Raw genomic sequence first — 21,885 nt, 5'->3', positions numbered from 1 at the left:
TCAAGAAGCTATCATATAAAAAAACTTTGCTAAAGTTCAGGAGTAAAACAGTTAAAACAAAACAAGAAGAAACATGTTTCTGTGAGGGTAAAAGGGCTATCTCAGTCATTCGCATACCAGTATGAGTCATTTAGCTTTCATTTCTTAAATATCCATTATGCACAGCAACAGGCATTTACATATATAACCTAATTTAATTCTCACATAAGATACCCTGCACCACAGATGTATTTTAAATAAACCTCATTTTGGCCTCTACTGCCACAGACAGTAAAAGAACATTATAAAGAGTCACAGTTGCAATGCAGTCTTATTGCAGTATTTACTATAAAGATACTATGAAATATTTTTCATTTTACTACACTTTAACTCCACACCTGAGATCCACCATAAAAATTTTATTATCATAAAGAGCTAGCTTTATGTGAGTCATCTTTTTTCATGTTAATATTAGTACAACTAAAAAACAAATATACTGGTGGGGACAAGCAAAAACCATGGCAGGTATAATTTCCTTTATTTACATTCAAAGTGGTCATCTTAATTTTGTTTTTTAAAAAAAGGAACTTAAAAGTAAAAATCTGAATATGCTTAATTAGCTATATGCCGAAATAAACTACACTTGTGAGTTACAAACTTACGTGGTCAAAAGAGCAACCAGCTTTGTGTCTCCTACTATAACCAGGAGGCTACGATAATGATGACCTTCTTTCACATTTAGATAACTTCTCTAAGGCAACAGTAATTCACTGTATTTTACACGGAAAATACCTTTTTTGAAGGGGCTCCGGTGGGTGGCACGTCAATTACAGAAGATGTATTAGTGTAGTTTTGTAAATAGGATCCATCTCCAGGACTTGGGGTTTCTAATGGCAAAATCCCAAAACTGAGAAGAGGTTGAAATCAAGGTGTCAAAAAGTCATCAAGGCATATATAAAGCAGCAGTATACTTAAATTAGAAGGTCTAAAAGGAAGAGAATGGCAAATCAGTCTTGGGGGCATTGAGGATCTAAGGGGCAGATTAAAAATAAGCTGTGAATATAGACTATTCCACCCACCAAAACTAAAATTAAAAAAAAAAAAATCAAATAAGGAACTAAACTGAGCAGTAACTACAGATCTCAGGAGATTTATTAGAAATAAAAAAGAGTAGCTGTGTAAAAGCTTAGATCCAAATGATCAAATTAGTTCAAATTCTTGGAATTTATGTGATTTAGACACTATTACAGAGAAAATATCCTTAGAGACCAATGAACGCATCTGTGGAATCAATGAGTTTTGTAATCTCATGGTCATACTATTTAAGTAATTTCCTGGCCCTGGGACCCAATTCACAGTCTGTCCTAGCATATCATTTTTTATTTTGATTCTTTGAGAAATGCATCCTCTGGCCTGGGTTCCTGTATTTATACATATATATATATTTCTAAAAAACTTCACAAAACACTTCATATATTGATAGGTGTCAATCCTTTTCCATTTTGGAATATAGCACTTTAACCATTTATCACTGATTATAAGCATCCCAACATTTTAAAAGGTTCACTGCTATTCACTGACACATAGTCATAAACAGAGTATCTTTTAATGCATACAACAGCTGAATAAGGAATGCTTAAGTTTAAAAATTTTCTCCAACACTTAATATGAAATTCTTGTCACAGATACTCTATTTCTATTACTTCATTTTTTGAAAATGGAACAGACTCATTATTGACTTATTAAATATCTCTATTTCCATAATGATTTAGAAGTTGCTGTTCATATTAATTTATATTACTAATATAGGAATTACTCTAAGATCATTTAATATTACAGCACATTTTAAAGTATCTTTTATTTGTCTTACCTTGGGGTTAATGGGCTAAGAGCAGCTGGTCCTCCTAATAAACTTCGACCAGTTTTTGGTTTATTTTGAACCTGTTTAGATAATATAGAAGTTCCTGTCCCAAGAGGGACGGTATCTGGTGAAATTACAGCCGAATCAATATAAGACACTGAAGAATCTGTATTCAACGAGTACTTTGAATTGGAAGATTCTAAATTCAGTCTGTTTAATTCCTGAAACAGAAAATTTCTACCATGTCATTTACAATACATTATTTAGCTCAGATCACTATTTTTCATTTTCACAATATTTTTAACACTAGTGTATAATACACTTACAATTGTGTCCTGGGGTGTTTCTGTAAGAACTGTCTCAGGCTGTCTGTGAGATAAACTATGATTAGATACTAGTGTTGTGCAAGAGTTCGGCAGACAGCTGCTAAAGTTCTGTAAAGATGTTAATTTAAATGTTTGGTCAGGATCTGGCTTTTCACCTGTGAAGGGGGGAAAAAAAAAGTTTGCTTCTGAGGAAATGAAGGTTAAATTAAAAAAAAAAAAAAAAAAAAAGCATAAGCCAGCAAAAATAAAGCCTTATGCAGAGTTTTAAAGTTCTATCTATTTCAGTGAATCAGATTTATCTCCCAAAAGCTCATCCATCAGTGTACTGTAAAAGTGTACACCAAAGATAGAGCTGTACATTTAGGAAATAAGTTAAACCACAATGAAACTGACTTTAAATATAATAAATCACAAGAAAGTACAGATTTCTGTGTTTAAAAGCAGAAAGCAACTAGACCTCATTTTGCTCAGGGTAAGGAATGAGGGTGGAGAGGTGAAACCTTCTAAAAATCAAAATAAAATTTTAAGCACTTAAATGTATATCGACACAACATTTTAAAATGATCCTTCATGCCTCCTAGAGCATATATACTATGACAACTCCCCACCCCATATTATCCATGTCTCTGGGTATTTTACTTATTTCTTTTCTTATCCAGAATGCTATTTTGGCTAACTTTATACTCACAACACAATTCATTCCTTGAGGACACAAGAAAGGCCACGTTATTCCTGAAACATGATTCTACCTTACTTCTTGTTCTCAACTTTAAAAGCCTTTAGCTTTGAAAAATATTTGTCTTGTGGATATATAATTTGTATCATTTTCCAAAAATTAAGCAGGGGGAAAAAAAGGGAAGAAGAAATGGGAGAACCCTCCCCTAACCACCTCTACAAACTTACCTATTTCACATAATGATTCAAAGGGGGACCAGAGGAAAGGATTTAAACTAAGGCTCTTTTGGTAACATTCTGATCCTTTGGCAAGCCGATCTGTCTTGCTGTAAAGACAAACAAATAGATCAGACAAGCTATAAAACCTAAAACATCTATTACAAAGAAAATTTGTTACAGAAAATTAGGTAAATCTTATGTAAGTTCTGTGCCTTCTCTTCTAAATTCTTCCTTAAATGATCAATTTCTCCTTCTTACTATCCTCCAATCTCTATTATTTAGGGTATTTCAAGTCAAAAGTCAGGTGAAAGCAAATAGAACATGAATTGAAAGGCATGTTAACAAAACAAACAAACAATCATTGCTTTCTTAGATACTATAATTGCTTTTCATTTCCTTTTGGACATTACAGTTAATGAGGCGATATGGAGAAGGCGATGGCACCCCACTCCAGTACTCTTGCCTGGAAAATCCCATGGATGGAGGAGCCTGGTGGGCTGCGGTCCATGGGGTCGCGAAGAGTTGGACACGACTGAGCGACTTCCCTTTCACTTTTCACTTTCATGCATTGGAGAAGGAAATGGCAACCTATTCCAGTGTTCTTGCCTGGAGAATCCCAGGGATGGCGGAGCCTGGTGGGCTGCCGTCTCTGGGGTCGCACAGAGTCGGACACGACTGAAGCGACTTAGCAGCAGCAGCAGCAGCATGGGAAACACGCAAATATTTCAGTCTTATTCTTGATTTTAAATATAAATCCCAGTGGTAATTTTGAAAGTGACTTAAATGCTTTAAATATAGCATATTTAAATGAGAAGATATTTTAACAAAGTAAAGGTGGCAGCTCTTAACAAAAAGGAAAATTCATGTTTCTAAATTGTGTGTATAAAGGCTTACATTCAAAACATGGACAACATTCTTAGGACCCTATATACTTGAAACAATCTGGAAATTATGAGAACAGCATTGTGGCCTCCCTAGCTTTTAAATGGGAGAGAAGACGAGATTGAGGGTTAGTAAGACTTGTAGAGCTTTCAGGTTAAAAAATACTACTGACCTGGTTTAAGACTGAAATTCTTCATTATCTAAAGGAAAAAAATTAAGATACAGCAATTTTCCCAAAACCCCGAGGTTTTATAAAGGACCAGATGGCATTGAACTAAACAACCCTCAAATGAAACTATCAGTTAAAACACATAATCTGTTTATGTGCTGTCAGTATACATCAGAGAAATGAAAAAAAGATCCCCTTGGGGAACTATATATTAATGTGCCTTATTTTCAAATTTTGCAAGTGAGTAGAAACTAGAATAAATGATGTAATAAAGACAAGAAAGTACCACTAGTTGAAGCTTATTTAGCTTCCCAGATTTGTCTAATCTGACTCAATAAACACATGGACACAGAAAGAAAGAGGGGAAGGAGACAAACTTTCAGAAAATATAAGTTTTATCAAAGTCTGTATCTAAGGATTGCTTAGATGAAATTTCTTAAAGGGAAAATAACTGTAACAAGAATGATATATTCATTTACCATGTATAGCAGGGTAAAAACAGGAAACAGAGATATAAGAGTATTTTTGGAAAGTAAAAATTAGGAGTGGAAAGCGGACAATGAATGCTTGGGAACTTTTAATATAAGGCCAGAAAAAGAAAAATACAGTGAAAACTCAATGTTTGAAGATTATACCAAAACTAACTTATGTTATACAGCCCCTCACCATGTCTATAACTAAGTATGGTTTGTCTATTTATTTATCTTCCATGTGCTCTCTTACAATTGATTATAAGCTTTCTGAGAATAGCAAACTAGATTTCTCATGATCTGATTAATAGACCATAAAATAAATGTAGAACAAAATGTCTACCAAGAAGAGATTAGATACACACACACATACACACACAAAGATAGATACTGGTATGTATAAATAATATAAAAGTTAATTGGGACAACTCAACACCAGAAAAAAACAACCCAATCAAAAAGTGGGGAAAAGAGCTAAACAGACATTTCTTCAAAGAAGACATACAGATGGCTAACAAACACATGAAAGATGCTCAACATCGCTCATTATTAGAGAAATGCAAATCAAAACTACAGTGAGATATCACCTCACACTGGTCAGAAAGGAGGCCATCATCAAAAAGTCTACAAACAATAAATGCTGGAGAGGGTGTGGAGAAAAGGGACCTCTCTTGCACTGTTGGTGGGAATGTAAATTGATACATTAAATATAATTTAAATTACATTCAATGTAAATTGATACAGCCACTATGGAAGATGGTATGGAGATTCCTTAAAAAACTAGGAATAAAACCACCATGAAGTGAAGTGAAGTGAAGTCGCTCAGTTGTGTCTGACTCTTTGCGACCCTATGGACTGTAGCCTACCAGGCTCCTTGGTCCATGGAATTTTCCAGGCAAGAGTACTGGAGTGGGTTGCCATTTCCTTCTCCAAAACCACCATATGACCCAGCAGTCCCACTCCTAGGCATATACCCTGAGAAAACCAAAATTGAAAAAGACACATTTATCCTATTGTTCACTGCAGCACTATTTACAATAGTTAGAACATGGAGGCAACCTAGATGTCCATTGACAGATAAATGGATAAAGAAGTTGTGGTGTACATACACACAATGGAGTATTACTCAGCCATAAAAAGGAACACTCTTGAGTCAGTTCTCATGAGGTGGATGAACCTAAAGCCTATTATACAGAGTAAATAAGTCAGAAAGATAAATATCGTATACTAATGCATATATACAGAATCTATAAAAATGGTACTGAAGAGTTTATTTGCAGGGCAGCAATGGAGAAAAAGACACAGAGAACAGACTTACGGATATGGGGAGAGGGGAGGAGCAGGTGAGATGTATGGAAAGAGTAACATGGAAACGTAGATTACCATATGTAAAATGGACAGCCAACGGGAATTTGCTGTATGGCTCAGGAAACTCAAACAGGGGCTCTGTATCAAGCTAGAGGGATGGGATGGGGAGGGAGATTAAAAAGAGAGGAGATATATGTATACCTATGGCTGATTCATGTTGAGGTTTGACAGAAAACAAGAAAATTCTGTGAAGCAATTATCCTTCAATTAAAAAAAAATTGGGGAAGGAGCCAGATGTGGAGTTATAGTAGTCACATCTGGGAGACAGACCTATAATTACTCAATAGAGAGATAAAAGGAGGGAAAGATTTAATAAAATTAAGCTGCCTGGAGTGTCCCAATTTTAGGTCAATTTTTTTAAAAACTAAAACTCAGAAAGGAGTTTTCCAAAGGATTGGGGTTGAAAATAGCTATTTAAATGGTACTGGAAGAAACAGGTTAATCTAAGAACTAGACTTAGAATCAGTCATGCCTTAAAGATGCAAGTCTCATGTGCTACTGTAGACAAAGAGACTAATGAAATGTCTATATCAAAGTACTGGAGATAAAAGATAACAAGCTGTAGCTTCAAAACTATAACAAGGAGGTTTCTAAATTACTGAGTGCAACTTTGGTCACAACAGGCATATGATGGTTGAAATGAAAAGCCAGTTTTGGGAGCAGGGTTGTGCCCTATTGGATACCTGACCTTTTAATCTTTATGATAAATAAAAATTATTGTTTCTCTGAAAAAGAGGAAAAACCTTCCTTCATGGTTAGGACTTGATACAAAAGTACCTTCAAAAACTTTTAAACAAATGATCTTGTTTTAAAATAACTAGTAAAAACACCAATACAGTATACTAACACATATACAGAATTTAGAAAGATGGTAACGACAACCCTGTATGCGAGATAGCAAAAGAGACACAGATGTATAGAACAGTCTTTTGGACTCTGTGGGAGAGGGAGGCGGGGATGATTTGGGAGAATGGCATTGAAACATGTATAATAACATATAAGAAGTGAATCACCAGTCCAGGTTTGATGCAGGATACAGGAAGCTTGGGGCTGGTGCACTGGGATGACCCAGAGGGATGGTATAGGGAGGGAGGTGGGAAGGGGGTTCAGGATTGGCAACACATGTACACCCGTGGCAGATTCATGCTGATGTATGGCAAAACCAAATCAATATTGTAAAGTAAAAAAAAAAGAAAAAAGAAAACTAAAAAAATAAAAATAAAACAACTAGTAATATATACAGCATTTCTGTGATTTAATACCTTCCCTTTATTTTATTAAACTTTATTTTGATATAATTTTAGACTCACATAGAAGTTGAAAAAATAGTATAGAATTCCCTACACCCAGCTTCCCTTAATAATAGCTTTCAACGTAACCATAGTACAATTATCAAATCTGGGAAATTGATAGTAGTATAATACAGTAAGGGCTTCCGTGGTAGCTCAGCTGGCACAGAATCCATCTGCAATGCAGGAGACTCCAGTTCAATTCCTGGGGTCGGGAAGATCCCCTGGAAAAGGGATAGGCAAACCACTCCATATCATGCCTGTAGAATCCCCATGGACAGAGGAGCCTGGCTGGCTGCAGTCCATGTGGTTGCAAAGAGTCGGACAAGACTGAGTGACTAAGCACAATAATATGGTAAACTAAACCACAGATTTAATTTGGATTTCAGCAGTTTTTGCGTGCACTTATTTGTTTGTGTATAGTTTTTATGAAGTTTTATCACATGTATATATTTGGGTAAGTACCACTACAATCAGGATATAGAACTGTTCCAAAGTCCCAAACAAATTCCTTTAGCTACCTCTCTACAGCCCCAGTACTCTTGCCCCAACTCTCATGTCTGAGAACCACTGATCTGTCTCTCTCACTGTAACTGTGTCATAACAATAATGTTCTATTAATGCTATCACAGAATATGCAAATTTTTGAAATTGGCCTTTTTTCACTTGCCATAATGCTCTTGAAATCCACCCAAATTATCATGTTTATCAATAGTTTGTTCCTCTTTATCGTTGAGTAGTAGTTCATTCTAGTGCTAGAAACAATTTTCTGATAATTTCAGTCATTCTTACTTACCAATATACATGTCCCAACAATGAAAGAGTAAAGCAAGCTGAATCACCAAACTCAGTAACAATATCATCATGGCTTTTCTGCTTATTAAACACTCCACCAGATAAGATCTGTTCCCCTTCTGCAAGCCTTTAAAACACACATTCAGATTTTTTAAAAAGTCAATATAAAAAGCACAGTGTGTTAAGACATTCTTCATTACCAATGTACCTCTTACTATGGAGATAAAGTAAAAAGTTCATGGTACCTTTAGAATAGCAATAAACATTTATTAAGAATCATTTGGGAGATTGGGAATTTACCATCTTAAAATTTCAGTCTTACCCTTTAAAAACAGAAATAGTTACCTTTAGTCTGTATGTACAAATCTAGTCTGAGCAACATACACATTACTCACATCAAAAGAAATGGAAGACTGTTACGCTGGGGGAAAAATATGAACAGCACTTCATTAACAGATTTGGTGGTCCTTCTTAGTTCTATTATTCCTTGAAGTAGGGATTTGCAAGCAGGTTAAATAAGACTAACATTTTAATTAAAAATTGCATACTTAATGGCCTCAGTTATTTTTAGGTTTACAATTGAAATGTGAATAGCACTTCACCTCTTTTTATCAATTATGTTTTCTTGATATAAAAATTACAAATATTCCCCAAAGGGAAAAAAATTTGCCTGATTTCACTATATATTTTTTAGCAGATCAGAGTTTGTAATGGTTCATGTTTTAAAGTTTTTTCTAAATCATGTGGAAAACTCTCAAGTAAGCTTATATATCCTAAACGTAAAATGTGATATCTAAAGTTTTTTTTTACTATCAGTGGGATTTTTTTTTAAACTATAAATATTTATAAATGGGATAAGAAAGTCTAAGGTAAGAACTGGCTTAAGAAACTGGCAAATTAAATAAATATATTTTAAAGAATTCAACATTAGAATCTTTGGAGTAGAAGTAATTCAATAGCAAATGTCTCAGAAATTTTATATATATATTTTAGCTGTAATTTAAAAGTTTTCAATTAGACAATGGACAAATAAATACTTATCAGACTATGGAGACTTTATGGGGTTTATTTATATCCTTTCAATGTATACCTATCAAGTAAATGGGGTTTGTATCCTATGACTGTATACCTATAAACTAAATATACAGGCTTTACAGTTATCTGTTTAGTCACCTTTACCACTATTCCATTTTTCACAGCACAGAAAAAAGTGTGACTGAACATAACTACCTAAATCTCTAGCTGCCTCCAGATTCAGAATATGGACAGCTGACTTGGTTGAGCTGTCATATGCCAAAGAAGTGTTCTCCTAAATCTGTCCCCTTGCTTAAAAGGAGTAATGGTTCCCCAAAAGAATGATTTTGAAAGGCAAATAACTAATTACACAACTGTCTAGACACAAGGCAGCATTAATCTCAGGTGAACTGGGAAGTTAGGTTTTCAGGCTTATTACAATCATTTTACAAAATCATAGGAATTAGTTACAACTTAGGTTTCTCCAGATTTAAATTCTATTTATACCATACCAATAAAATCTCTCCATAACAAAATACTAGGCAGCAGCATTTCAAAAGTTACTGAAATAGACAAAACTCTACTACCAAGAGGGGAGAAAGGGAGTCAGAGTCTAATCCATCAAAAGAATTTTATCCAGAATTCTACAGTTAAGTAGAACAAAATTAGGTAGAAAAGATTTAGAAACTTACTTGCTGAGATCAACACAACATTTTGCAAGCAGGTATTTACATTGCGGTGTAGTACAACTGTGTCCTTTCAAAAGTCTATATGCTTTATATGCTTTTCCTGAGCGGTAATAACAGGTTGCCAGTAAAAACAAGGCTTCTTCTGAGTGTACTAAGAACAAACATGAAAAAAAAAGGGCCGTTATTCAGTATGTTGAATAGTAATTATTGTTTATCTAGCGATACGTAAACAAGTTTAGCAATAACGAAAAAAATTAGGCATGTTATTCAATACAAAAAACAATTTATTAATTCAAATTTCAATTAAGGAGAAATACTTTCCTGATACAAAAGTTAGTTCCCCAAGTCCTGACTACCTTCTTTCCAGAAGAAAAAAAGGAAATAATACAATGAAGACAACTGTAGTATTCTCTATAAATCCTTAAGAAAATCAAACACAGGCATACAACTGCCCTTAAACAGACTATTAGAAAAGCATCATTTTTATGTAGTATTTTTCTGAGAGATCCTTTGAGAGGACAGAAGTCAAATTTCATGAGAGGGAAACTCAGCATTATAAACCTAATTATCAATCTGAAAATTTCTACATTAAACAAAGACCAAACTGGAAAACAAACAAAACTCACTTATTTCTAATACCAAATACATAGTAGATTATATTCAAGATAATTTAAGATAAAGGAAAAAAAATTCTAAATTGTGAATACCCACACTATATAAACATTGAATTGACTGACTTGACACTTGTCCAGTAACAATAATTAAACTGCTCTTTAATGGCAAGAGCTGAATTATTTATCAACCTCTTTCCTTTTAACATTAGGAAATGCCTGGTTAATGAAATGTAGCATTCTTCTTTATTTACTCTCTCCCAAACTGACCATCACCCCACTTCTATCCTCACAACCTCCCAACCAATTCAGATGAGAGTCTATTTTTTTTTTTTTTCCCTTTTTGGCCACTATGCACAACACGTGGGATCTTAGTTCCCCTACCAGGATCAAACCCTCGCCAACTGTAGTAGAAGCACAGAGTCTTAACCACCAGAGAAGTCCCCAGATGCGAGTCTATAGAGGTAAGGATAGAAAGAGGGAAACTCTTAAGTTCTGTACTTCTAAAAATGGGTTATGTAATAATATCAGGAGACTGAGGGACCATTTAAGCCTGTGATTCCCCAAGTGTGGCCCCCTATACCAGGATCAACATGGAGCTTGTGAGAAATGAAGTTCTTGGGCCCCATCTCAGCTCAGACCCACTAAAATCAGTACTTCTGGGAGTGGGGACCAGCAACCTGTGTGGTAATAGACCCTTCAAGTAATTCTGATGCATGCTAAACTTTGTGAATCACTAAATTTAAAGTACAGATAAACTTGCCACATCTTTCTGGAAAGCTAACTCAAAGATGTGGGATAAAAAAGTAGCTTGAAATTTTCCTTTTATAAAGGTTATTTTTTTTTTTTTTCCTTCCTGTTGTTGTATGCCATATATGCACAAGCAAAAACCAACAGAACTCTACTTCTCTGGTCCATCTTATGATTTTTCACAAAACCCTAGTATAAAAAACAATGTACAGTAAGATGTCATGCAGTAAATGCTAAGAATTTTAGTGTACAGGTGTTAATAGGATCTACAGTGGTATCATTCAGAAGTAAAAAAATGAATGGGGACCTCTATTGCAATGGGAACAAACTGTTAATTTCATTGAACTACAAGTGCTAATTCACATAAGTTAGAAAGTGTGATTTCGTCTAGATTTTGCAAGGGCCTGATTTCTTGTCATCTAATAAATTAAGCATTTAAAAACTAATTATTATACCAAAAAACAATGGCTCTCCAAAGCTAGTTCAACTTTGAGCCATAAAAATGCTTCATCAAATGTTTGTTTTCAAACACTGAGTATATCTAGGTTAATTTTTCACTGGTAAAATTCCATAATAACATAAAGATACCAAATACTGTGTGTATGATTTTAGTGTCATAGTGCAATTACTTTTTGAAGTATGATGACTTAACAACTATGTTTAAGTGAGATTATAGATTGGAGGTTTAATCAAACCTTAAGCTTAATGAAACTATAAGATAGTGAAGTAAACTGAGAATTGGAAGGATCGTGAAATAAATGGACTGAAAGGGGTGGGTTTTTGAAGATTCCCAGAAATAAACTGACAGTCCAAACATAGCTAGTGAACCAGTAGTGAGTGGCTATAATAAATCTAAAAAGGAAAGAGTATTGACAAATAGATTTCATCTGGAACAGTAACTTCAAATGACTGACAGTGGCTGCCTCAAGTGCAAAACTCAGAAAAACTAAGGCTGATCATGGCTTTGCTAGTATAAGTGTGCAAAGATCAAAATAACAGGATCTGGAAATAGCTATAAATGTCTGCATGACATTTATTTGCCATCTTTTATTAAGAGCCTTAATCAAAATATATGATTGGGAATTATATGGTCCATAATACACAGTCGACCCTCTGGAGCTGAGCTCTCCATCTGCAGTTGGTTGCACCTCCAGATGCAGAACCCATGGTTGGCCCTGAGATGACTGTATTCTATAATCAGGAATAAAGTAAACACTGATTCCACAAAGTCACTCTTAATACTGATAAATCAATCATGTATGAGTTAAATCAAGGCACATCCATATGACTAAACACATTTGTCCAAAAAAAACCCTGCATTTTTTCAGAATGCATTGTTAGGTGAAAAAGATGAGTTACAGAACAATACTGAAACTCCTCTTCTTACAAACAGGTTGGGCTTCAAATATAGGGTAGGTCATTTAATATAAGCTCAAAATAATTAAGAGGAGCTTAAGCTTGCATCCTTCAGACACACTGCCATCAAATGGGAAGATGAATTAGCTTCTCAGTGCTTTTAAACCAGGTAGACACCTCTTCTTCATGTTGATTTGTATGTAGCCTTTTCCAAAATGGACCGGTGGTGGTAAGACTTAAATGTTTGTTGAGGTGAGTGCTCTTTATCTAGTCTTGATAAACTCTAAATACCACAGAGAACTCCTTAGAAGTTAGAGTACTGTGCTTGCTGCCCTGTCACAAACACTTAAGTTTTAAGTATTCAAAGAGCATAACACCTACGGAATCATTTATGATTTGTGATACACATTTCATCTTGATTATCTTTCAAGTTCTCACATCACCTACAGACAGTACAGCACATGGATTAGAATAATGACACTAGAGCCAAACTGCTTCTTTAGTTTGGATTTCCATACTATCACTTATTAGCTATGTGACTCAGGGCAAGTTAACTTCTCCCATCCTCAGTTTTTTCATCTGTAAAATAAGGACACAGTGATACCTACCTCTAAGTACTTAGTGCTGTTAGAATTAAATGAGTTAATATGTAAGAACTTTGGATAGTGCCTGATATATAGTAAGAGTTGTATGTGCTATTATTAAATTATTATTATTGACCTTCAAAATTTACAATACCTGACTAGTCATCTGATATTTACATGGGGTAAATTACATACGTAATGTTCAGCCACAAACTCAAGTGATTCTATCTTACCACTTTTTTGCTGACTGATTTCAAATGCCTGGGTGCTATACTTTACATATGATGCAAGATTCATTCTACCCTTTTCAAAGTCATTTCTGTTGTTGAACACTTCATCTATATACACAACTTCAGTATTTTAATACTATTCTGAATTTTTATTTTCCTCATGTGTGTTCACATCCTAAATTTCAGTACTAACTGGTTTTACACTTAAAGATAATGGGGGTTGATATTTTTAAATACTTTGAAAACATGATTGTTGTAAATACACCACAGATAAGAAGGTTGGTGGAAATTTTAAAAGGAAATGGCAATACATAAGGAGAAAGCAGATGGCCAGATCATATAGGACTTTGCAAGCTGTGTAAAGATTTAGGGATAAATTTTTATAGCTATTATACATCTCTAAAGGATTTTACAAGGTAAAGAGAATGGGGTTGATTTGGGAGGGGGGAAATCAAAGCAGCAGGAAAGACTAAACACAGGAAAATTAATAAGAAGGCTTTTCTACTGAGACACAGTGGTGTTTTAGAATAGGGTGGGAACATTATGAATCCAGTTTTGCATGAATTGAGTTTGATATATGTGATATTTATGTGAAACATCTGATTGATGCAATGAAATAGTTGAGCCTTGGATTTAAAAAGATCATTGGGAAGACCAGAGTCTTAGTTCACTAACACATAATGAAAATGAAAACTATAATGATTTACAAAAACAGCATTAGGAGTTCCCTGGTGCCTAGTGGTTAGGATTCTGGGCTTTCAATCCCCGAATGTGGTCTAGGGTTGTGGTCTAGGGTTCAATCCCTAGTTATAGAACTGAGATCCTACAAGTGGCATGGCATGGCCAATAAATAAATAAAAATAAAAGAATATTTTTTAAAAATAGCATCATCTTTTTCATCAGTAATAATTTAACTATGACAGTAAAAGAATAGGCCAATGGGCCAGATATCCTTTTTGTCCCCCCATATGACAAAGTGACTTGAATTTCTAGCGACAAGATATATTTATAAAATTTTCCACTAGTAATGGCCTAAAAATGATACAATATGCCATATTTTTAGTAGTATTTGGACAACTTCCTTCAATGATTACCTTAACATAACTAGAAATAATTTTTTTTAATGTTGCCATTTGCAGTCACATATTTCTGTGAATTTGGGCTCTCACTATAATGGCTAAGACAGAGAAGAGAATCAGATGCTGAATCTTTTACTCTGATTAAGTTCTCTTCAGCTAAGCCAAATTTACGGAAAGCGCTGTACTCAATGCAATTTCTACACCTGGCCCATTAATCATTAAGACAGGTAAAACCTGGTGAACAATGGTCTTAGTTTCTTCATTTCTAAAATGGTAATAGCAATGTCTATTTTATGGAGCTGTTGAAGACTAAATAAAGAATAAGTATTAAGTACTCAGAGTACCTAGTACACAGTAAGAAATCCATAAATACTAGAAGGTACTGTGATTATTATTGAGCTGGAATAGTATCTGCTCCCATTGCACTCCCATTGCACTTCACAGAAATACAGTCAAGAGTAGTTAGGTTTCATATTGAGAGAAACAATGAGCAACTTTCCAAGAGTTAAGCACTGTATAAGAAACAGATAGAAAGTGGATTAAACAGTTTTATGTGGATTAATCTGGAATCCTGCCTCAACTCGATGGGAAAATCCGATCATCTAAATTTGAAACCACTAATTTGCAAACTTTTGGAAACTAACTATAATAACTAGAAACTGCTTAACGTTAACAAACTAAAAAAGAAAAAGTATAAGTCAGGAAAACATGAGGGCTGCTTAGGTATCACTGAAAATATATGTAAGTAGATTGTCCACAATAAACCTTGCTTTTATTTGCAGAGTTGGGCAATCTGTCATATCACCTTCTTTGTAAGGCTCTCACTTTTCTTAATCTTTTCATTTGGACCTAAGACTTCTGCTCCATAGACCTTCCCAACTTTCCTCAAGAATGCCTCTCCTTTCCGAGGACCTGACAGCTCTCTCAAACGGATGCTAGTCCCTCTGGCCCCAGGGCCAGCGTGGCTTCCTCCTTGCTTCTCCCAGCTGTTTATTTCCAAGTACCATCCTTTGCTCTTTTGTGAAATTCCCTGCTGGTGAGATTCATATCTCACTTTTAACTTTTAAGACTTTTAACTCTTGGTTACTAAATTCAAGACATTCTGCTTCATTAATAAAAGAATTCTGCACCTCATTCATAGTCTTCCTCTCCTATGTTATTTCCATACATCTACCAATTCAACTTCATCTGGATTTCCAGTACCTCTCCTAAATCCTCTTATTTATCAATCCCTGTGTTAACTTTCCTTTGTAGTTTACATTTTCTGGTCCACATCTTGTCTATATTCTTTAATGTTCTTATCCCTTGTCCTTTTTTGACACATGTCTGCTGCTGCTAAGCTGCTAGGTCACTTCAGTTGTGTCCGACTCTGTGTGATCCCATAGACGGCAGCCCACCAGGCCCCCCTGTCCCTGGGATTCTCCAGGCAAGAACACTGGAGTGGGTTGCCATTTCCTTCTCCAATGCATGAAAGTGAAAAGTGAAAGTGAAGTCGCTCAGTCGTATCCGACCCTCAGCGACCCCATGGACTGCAGCCTTCCAGGCTCCTCCGTCCATGGGATTTTCAAGGCAAGAGTACTGGAGTGGGGTGCCATGGCCTTCTCCATGGACACATGTCTAGCAAACCCCTAATATCTACCTTCTATGCCTGCAGTTCAGTTACGAAGCACTTTATTAGAGTAAAATCATATAACTGAGCAGAAAGGTTCCATTACTAGTTTCTGCAGACACACAAAAATAAAACTTACCTACAATCATAAAAAAACTTTTGGTAAGTAATCCAATGGGAGGTTATTCAATAAGTGGGAAAATTGAGTTAAACACTGGAGTAAGAAGGCAGCACTGTTTCTAGATAAGACAGTTATAGTATAGTAAGATAATAATACTTCCTAAATTAACTCATAGACTTATATGGTTTCAGGAGAGCACCGATCAAAATATTTGTGAAATTTCAAAACATTAATAAAATACATATGTAAAATGAAAGAATTAAAAAAAGGGTATTCCTACCAAAGAATGAAACAGGGGAAAAAATGATGGAGACAGGCCTTATTAGATGTTAAAAGACAATATAATAAAGTGTTAATAATAAAATAGTATGATATTGAGTTAAAAATAGAAAATCAACTGATGAAAGAGAGGAGAGGTTCTGGGAACAGAGTAGAATGTTTAAAAAAAATTTAACCCAAAACCACATAAAATACCATGTGGGAGGGAAAAAAGCATTTAATAAATAACACTGACTAAATTAAGTAATAACACTATGATACATTTTTTAAAACTTTTTAAATTACCAAGAACTACATATTTTTGAGTTATAGAAAAATGACAATTCTTTCAGCCACTGGAGCAACAGGAGAAAGTTTAAATGATAAAGCTACTAAATAAAATTTAAAAGATTAGATTATAAAAATCAACAGAATTAAGATTAAAAAGCAAACAATCTGGGGCAAATATGCAATAAACAAAGACAGAGTCCACAGAAACAGGAATAAATGTAAAACTAACACTTGAGAAAATACCCAGCATCCTTCAGAATTATAAAAAGGAAGACAAAATACTTCACAATTTTCTAGTAAGCAAAAACACATTATAATGGTAAGTCTGATACTGATAGGGCCATGAAGGAAGTCTTATACTATTGGTGACACAGTGATTATCACAACTCTCTCTGCTGGGTTATCAACCAGGCAAAAGTAATTTGTTGTAGAACTGCTCACGCATATTGACTCATATAGGGCTTTCCTTCTGCCTCAGTGGGTAAAGAATCCACTTGCCAATGCAGGAGACATGGATTCGATCCCTGGGTCAGGAATATCCCCTGGAGAAGGAAATGGTAACCCACTCCAGTATTCTTGCCTGGAAATCCCATGGACAGAGGAGCCCGACAGGCTATACGGTCCATGGAGTCGCAAAAAGAGTCGGACACGACTTAGCGACTAAAGGACAACCACCACCTACTTTGACTTGTAAATTCTATCCTAGAGTACATAACACAAGGAAAATGACAAAGCTGTACATAATTATCTTAGCATTTTTGCTAACGTGCTAAGTCACTTCAGTCGTGCCTGACTCTTTGAGACCCATGGACTATAGCCTGCCAGGCTCCACTGTCCATGGGATTCTTCAGACAAGAGTACTGGAGTGGGCTGCCATTTCTTCCTCCAGGGGATCTTCCTGATCCAGGGATCAGATCCACATCTCTTATGCCACATCTCTTATGTCTCCTGCGTAGGCAGGGAGGTTCTTTACTACTAGTACCACCTGGAAACATCTTAAGAAGATTATAATAATCAATGACACACAAAAAACCCCACTAATACCAGCTGATGTTGAATTTATTACAGTGCCAGAAGGCCGTGCCAAGTGCTTTAAATATATTATTTCATTTTTCAATTCCAAGAGACAATAATTACCTTTATTTTACAGATGAGAAATCTGAAATACTCAAACGTTAAATAGCTTGCCCAAGGTATGCTACAGCATGTTTAATGGTTAGGGTTTGTACTAAGGCTGAAGGCTCAAAATCCATGCTCTAAACCACAGAATATAGACACTAAAAAAAAAAAAAAAGAAAAAATACCTAAAGACTGGAACATGATTAAGTAAACCATAGGGCAAAATCCAAAGCAAGTCTACATAGTTACTAAAAGTAGCATATAAAAAGCTACACAGATACTGGGAAAAAATTTTTATGAACTACTGTCAATCATAAAGATAAAACAAGAGTAATACCCATGGGACTTTCCTGGTGGTCCAGTGGTTAAAACTCTGTGCTTTCAATGCAGGGGGCGCGGTTCCATCCCTGGTTGGGGAACTAAGATCCCACATGCCTTGAGGCAGAGCCAGAAAAAAAAAAAAAAAGTGATACCCAGAATCTTGTTACAGTCCTAAGAAGTGATGAAATTCCATGTATTTTATTCTTTTATGGTTCTTAGAAAGGAAGAGATTACAAACCTTCTGCATAAAGTCGCTCTGCTAGGAAAACTGCATCTCTGTAAGCATAGTGGTTTAGTGCTTGCCATATAGCAGCCTGTAAATAGAGGAAAAAAAACATAAATATACAGTTTCACAGTAACTCTTAGCACAGACCCTTGCATATAATACTCAAATCAACACATCTAATTTAAGTAATAAAACCTCAATATCCACAGTGTAAACTCCGTAACCTATTAGATGAGGCTCTTCACAGTATGGCTCCTAACATTTGAATTTACTCACTTAATTCTCCATGAACTTTTAGACCTCTGTGTCTTTGTATTTCCTTTTCCTTCCCTGGGGAGCGTGGGCTCCTTCATCTACCTACTCTTTTAAACTGCACATCCTTGTAGACCCAGCTTTAATAATATCAACTTCATAAAGCTTTCTAAACTGGAGGCCTCTGTGTGCATGCTAAGCTGCTTCAGTCATGTCTGACTGTGCAACTCTATGGACCATAGCTTGCCAGGCTCCTCTGTCCATGAGATTCTTCAGTAAAGAATACTCCTGGAGTGCCATGCCTTCCTCCAGAAGATCTTCCGGATCCAGGGATTGAACCCGCACCCCTTACATCTCCTTCATTGGCAGGCAGATTCTTTACCACTGGTGCCATCTTGGAAAGCCCATACAAGGTCATATATGTTGGCTAAATATATATGAAATAACTACTGCACTGGTAATTCAATTTAGGTTCATCATGGATTTAAAAGATTTTAAATCTTTTAGTTTGGTTAGTGAATTTAACCATCATTTACAGAACTGTACTTTGGCCACCTCATGCGAAGAGTTAACTCATTGGAAAAGACCCTGCTGCTGGGAGGAATTGGGGGCAGGAGGAGAAGGGGACGACAGAGGATGCGATGGCTGGATGGCATCACTGATTCGATGGACGTGAGTCTGAGTGAACTCTGGGGGTTGGTGATGGACAGGGAGTCCTGGTGTGCTGCGATTCATGGGGCGCAAAGAGTCTGACACGACTGAGTGACTGAACTGAACTGAACTGTACCTAAAGAAAAGTACCTAGGGTCTTATCCCCCTTTTTTCTAGTCCCAGTCTGTAACTGAATCTTTTCTCTAAACTTGTTGTTCCCTAAGTGGTCTTCCTGCCTGCAGGCTGTAATGTAATCCATCTTATCCCAGAAATCCTGAGTTTGGACAGGAGCTCAAATTCATGTTCCATGACTTACTAGCTCTGTGCCTTGGGCAGGTAACAATGTTTCCTAAGTCTTAGTTTCTTCATTTAAAACATAAAGACTCCAATAAAGTACACACTGGTTCCTTGCATATACCTAATAATTAGTCAATAAATTTCAGATGCTGCCATCATCATTTTCATGTCTTCATCCCTGATCAAAATTTCCTAATGATTCCTCCTGGATGGTCCCACAAAGTTTACACAATAAACAGCTACAGAATAAAGTACAAACTCCTTAGTAAACCATTCAAATCCCTTTGGGCCTTCATCATCCCTTTTCAGCTGTTGCTCATCTCTCACCAAAGCTGCCTATGGTCTAGAACCAGAAAAGGCCTCCATCAGTGCCTAAACATCAGCTGTACTTTCACATTTCAAAGTACTGTTTGGGCTGTCCTTTAACTTCTACCTCGTGAAATGTGTCTTCTTCAAAATTCAGCTTACATGGTATCTTCCTTTCACTGATCTATCCCATGCAATATTAATGACTCCATCCTATGAGGTCCCAGAAAATTCTGTCTCTACTTCAAAAAAATATATCAAGCTGTTTATTAGATTTAGTCATATATAGTTTGATAAACTAGGCTGCAACTTCTGTGGGTAAAAGTCAGATTCTCTTTTTCTCTATAATTCCCTGGTTATCCTACTTAAGTGGTTATTTCCCTAATTATCCTAGATAATTGTCTTTAAACATAGTGAATGCTCAATAAATGCTTGTTGAATAAGTGTTTTAAAACTCTGAATCTAATTTCCACTTACTGACCTACAAACTTTTAGTAACCCAATATGGAGGTAAAACATAAAATATTCCTACTATAATTAAATTTACTAACATGATTAAAACATTGTTGGCAATATAAAATAATACAAAGTAACATCTAGTGGTTTCTTCCTTGATACAGGTAAGCAAAACATTATAAAGGAATCAAGAATCTGCTAAGGAGATACAGGTCAGTCCAACTTAGCAGTTGGCATACATCAGATTTGGGGGCAATAATATTTTAGTGGTGTGACCTATAAATACCTGGAAGATAATCAGATTTTTCTGGTTAATAGTAGCCTAGGTCATGTTATATGTAGAGTACATCATGAAAAACGCTGGGCTGGATGAAGCACAAGCTGGAATCAAGATTGCCAGGAGAAATATCAATAACCTCAGATATGCAGATGACACCATCCTTATGGCAGAAAGCAAAGAACTAAAGAGCCTCTTGATGAAAGTGAAAGAGGAGAGTGAAAAAGTTGGCTTAAAACTCAACATTCAAAAAACTAAGACCATGGCATCTGGTCCCATCACTTCATGGCAAATAGACGGGGAAACAAAGGAAACAGTGACAGACTTTATTTTTTGGGGCTCCAAAATTGCTGCAGATGGTGACTGCAGCCATGAAATTAAAAGATGCTTGCTCTTTGGAAGAAAAGTTATGACCAACCTAGACGGTATACTAAAAAGCAGAGACATTACTTTGCCAACAAAGGTCCATCTAGTCAAAGCTATGGTTTTTCAAGCTGAGCGCCGAAGAATTGGTGCCTTTGAACTGTGGTGTTGGAGAAGACTCTTGAGAGTCCTTTGGACTGCAAGGAGATCCAACCAGTCCATCCTAAAGGAAATCAGTCCTGAATATTCATTAGGAGGACTAATGCTGAAGCCGAAACTCTAATACTTTGGCCACCTGATGCGAAGAACTGAGTCATTTGAAAAGACCCTAATGCTGGGAAAGATGGAAGGCGGGAGGAGAAGGGGAAGACAGAGGATGCGATGGTTGGATGGCATCATCGACTCAATGGACACGAGTTTGAACAAACTCCAGGAGTTGGCGATAAACACGGAGGCCTGGTGTGCTGCAGTAGATGGGGTCTCAAAGAGTCGGATGCGACTGAACTGAACTAAGATCGTGTTTCCATACTACTTAGATCGTTTTCCTTATCTTATTCAATATGCCTACCACTTTTTGAAACACAATATTCATCCATTTGGTAAACATTTATTGATCATTTACCTTGCTATATGATCCTGATTGCAGTAAAAAATTAATATTTAACCAATTTGAAAAATCAACTTCTTTGGGTGGGCTGCACAAAGCCTTAACATTTTGAATTTTCAGATCTCTACTGACAATGAGAAATTATGAATAAGTCAGGTATTATTCTATAGGCAAGTATCTGGTCACTGTCATCATGCTTTTGTTTTTTTATCAAACAGTTGGGTAGCTGAGCCTTAGAACAAAAATATGTGGCATTAGCAAGGAGTGAACATAATAAGAATAGGTTTTAAACGTACTACAGAATCACTGCTATCTAATTTACTTTTCTTTTATACTACAACACACCAAAGGTAGTTAAAAGGTATTCAAAAAAACAACAGTTAAA

The 21,885-nt window shown here is 35.8% G+C and overlaps 1 protein-coding gene across 6 annotated transcripts in view; it reads right to left on the bottom strand.

Moving 5' to 3' along the window:
• Nucleotides 1-21,885, bottom strand: part of CDC27 (cell division cycle 27) — a 57,303-nt gene that overhangs the window by 26,149 nt on the left and 9,269 nt on the right. For all 6 annotated transcript variants that reach the window (XR_008712900.1, XM_055575599.1, XM_055575600.1 and 3 more), the window contains exons 2-8: nucleotides 18,304-18,379; nucleotides 9,740-9,887; nucleotides 8,035-8,160; nucleotides 3,070-3,167; nucleotides 2,167-2,321; nucleotides 1,850-2,061; nucleotides 772-886 (exon numbers count right to left, since the gene is read on the bottom strand). Coding sequence is in view for 5 of the 6 variants with exons in the window: in XM_055575599.1 (XP_055431574.1) it covers nucleotides 772-886; nucleotides 1,850-2,061; nucleotides 2,167-2,321; nucleotides 3,070-3,167; nucleotides 8,035-8,160; nucleotides 9,740-9,887; nucleotides 18,304-18,379 (930 nt within the window). In the remaining variant the exon portion in view is untranslated. The remainder of the gene's footprint in view (nucleotides 1-771; nucleotides 887-1,849; nucleotides 2,062-2,166; nucleotides 2,322-3,069; nucleotides 3,168-8,034; nucleotides 8,161-9,739; nucleotides 9,888-18,303; nucleotides 18,380-21,885) is intronic.

The sequence above is a fragment of the Bubalus kerabau genome, chromosome 4, assembly GCF_029407905.1.
Source record: "Bubalus kerabau isolate K-KA32 ecotype Philippines breed swamp buffalo chromosome 4, PCC_UOA_SB_1v2, whole genome shotgun sequence".
Lineage (NCBI taxonomy): Eukaryota > Metazoa > Chordata > Mammalia > Artiodactyla > Bovidae > Bubalus > Bubalus kerabau.
The sequence above is the reverse complement of the archived record's forward strand: the minus strand, read 5'-3'. Positions and strand labels throughout refer to the sequence as shown.